The sequence below is a fragment of the Ammodytes marinus genome, assembly GCF_949987685.1.
Source record: "Ammodytes marinus genome assembly, chromosome: 11".
Lineage (NCBI taxonomy): Eukaryota > Metazoa > Chordata > Actinopteri > Uranoscopiformes > Ammodytidae > Ammodytes > Ammodytes marinus.
This window is the reverse complement of record NC_137215.1, coordinates 881,374-883,873: the sequence shown is the minus strand read 5'-3', so window position 1 is coordinate 883,873 and position 2,500 is coordinate 881,374. Positions and strand designations below refer to the sequence as shown.

The 2,500-nt window shown below is 41.1% G+C and overlaps 1 protein-coding gene across 1 annotated transcript in view; it reads left to right on the top strand.

The window, feature by feature from the left end:
* LOC307257508 (LIM domain-binding protein 3-like) overlaps window positions 1-2,500 on the top strand; it is a gene marked incomplete at its 3' end in the record, with an annotated part of 59,563 nt that overhangs the window by 47,389 nt on the left and 9,674 nt on the right. The window contains exon 6 of the mRNA XM_080036770.1: window positions 1,626-1,933. Coding sequence (XP_079892896.1) covers window positions 1,626-1,933 — 308 coding nt within the window. The remainder of the gene's footprint in view (window positions 1-1,625; window positions 1,934-2,500) is intronic.

The following is a 2,500-nucleotide window of genomic DNA, read 5'->3' as shown; positions in this document are numbered from 1 at the left end:
GGTACCAACCAGGCTCCCTCTCCACAAGCTGCTGTCTGATAAACTACACACTGTTGCTTTAACAAAACCATCTGCCCCTAAAACAAAGGCTTCTTCATCTAAGGCCATTCCTACACGTACACGGATATTGCTACGAGGAACTTTTTAAATATTTCTGAAACAATCAAATGTTTTCCTCTGATGATCATTAATTACATGTAACAGCAAACGAGAGCCATCAGTGTAAAAGAATGCTATTTTTATTATATAGTTTTTCTTTATGCCTTTGTCATGTGTATACGCTCGGTCACCCAGGAACAACAGCTGGCGTGGTAAAAACACTACCGCTTTTGTCCAAAGGGGGGCGCCAGAATGAACACACACTGAAAGTTCCTTGTAGCAACTTTAAAAAATGCCTTTATTTGTGTACATGGCTTAGAACTCATTGCTTACTGGTTGGGAGCATTCTGAGGCCTTTTAGTTGACTCTAGTGGGATTTGAACTAGGGCTGCAACTAACGATTATTTTGATAATCGATTAATCTGTCGATTATTTTCTCGATTAATCGATTATTAATTGATTAGTGTTTTGGTCCGTAAAATGTCAGAAAATGGTGAAAAATGTTAATACATTTTCCAAAGCCCATGTTGACGTCCTCAAATTGTTATGTCCAAAACACACAGATATTTCAGTTTACTGTCATAATAGGATTAAAGAAACCAGAACATATTCACATTTGAGAAATCGGAGAATTTGGATTTTTTTTATAAAAAAATTACTCAAAACGATTAATCAATTATCAAAATAGTTGCTGATTATTTTAGTAATCGATTAATAATCGATTTGTCGATTAATCGTTGCAGCTCTAATTTGAACCCCTAACCTCGGCAGTGTTGGTGCAACATGTAACAATGGAGTTACTTCATCCAATATTGCGCTTAATCATGGATACCTCTTTATAATTCTCATTTCTTACAGGCTGGTAGTCGGCTAATTGTACTAACCTCTTTATAGTGTGTTTTGTTTGTTTGTGTGTGTGTGTGTGTGTGTGTGTGTGTGTGTGTGTGTGTGTGTGTGTGCGTGCGTGCGTGCGTGTGTGTGTGTGTGTGTGTGTGTGTGTGTATGCGTGTGTGTGTGTGTGTGTGTGTGTGTGTGTGTGTGTGTGTGTGTGTACAAAGGTTACATGTATTTGGTGATTTGCATATCAAATGGTGAGGTTGAAATGTGATGTGAGTTTATTGATGTCTGTAGTACGTTACACCAGCAGCTTTTGTTCTTCAGCAGTAACTAAGGTTATAACTTTTTATTTAACTCTCTTTATGAATTGTTTACGTGCCAATCAACACATTGAAGTGAGCCGGTTATTGTACATGTCCTGTGTGTATGTCAATTAAAAACTGTGAAGTCTTAAAAAAAAGTAAAAAAAAAAAAAAAAAAAAAATCTTTTCTTTGCAGCCCATACGCCCAACCTCCTCAAATGCAGCAGCAGGCTCCTCCTATTGTTCATGTTATTGTACATGTCTTGTGCTTATGTCAATTAAAAACTGTGAAGTCTTAAAAATAACCTTAAAAAAATAATAATAATAAAAAAAAAAAACGTAAAAAAAAAAAATGTAATAAAAATAATAATTCTCTTTTCTTTGCAGCCCGTATGCTCAACCTCCTCAAATGCAGCAGCAGGCTCCTCCACAATACCAACCAATGCCTCCACAGCAGCAACAATACCAGCAGCCAATGGCGCCGCAGCAACAATACCAACAGCCAATGGCGCCGCAGCAACAATACCAACAGCCAATGGCGCCGCAGCAGCAATACCAGCAGCCAATGCCTGCGCAGTATCAGCAGCCGCCAACGCAACAAGCCCCTCCCACTCAGCAGAGTTCCATTCAGATCCCTGTTAACCCCGCACCGCCGAAAGTGGTCAGCAGCGCCTGCATCTACCCCACTCAGCCGGGTGAGTCTGTGTGTGTGTGTGGGGGGGGGGGTGTGTGTATGTGTGTGTGTGTATGTGTGTGTGTGTGTTTGTGTATGTGTCTGTGTGTTTGTGTGTGTGTGTGTGTGTGTGTTTTTTGTTTTCTTTTAAGATTTTTTTGGGCATGTCCAAGGCTTTATCGATAGTGCAGAGAGCCAGAGATGAAATGTGTCAGAGAGGGGAATGACATGCAGAGAACGACCCGGGCTGGATTCTAACCCGGGTCTGCTGTGAAGAGGACTGAGACTCTATGGAAAAATTGCAAAACTCAGCCATACTGTTTTTTTTCTCTCCATAGCAGAAATGATAGAACGTGTTGCCAGACCCTATAGCTAACTGTAGTTTGGTCTGGTTGTGCAATAGGTGGTGTGCAAAGGCCTTTAAACCCTAATACTGTGTGTGTGTGTGTGTGTGTGTGTGTGTGTGTGTGTGTGTGTGTGTGTGTGTGTGTGTGTGTGTCCGTCCGTCCGTCCGTCCGTCCGTCCGTCCGTCCGTCTGCCTGCTTGTCTGTCTTTCTGTTTATATGTGTTCAATGAAGACCAGCCTTTA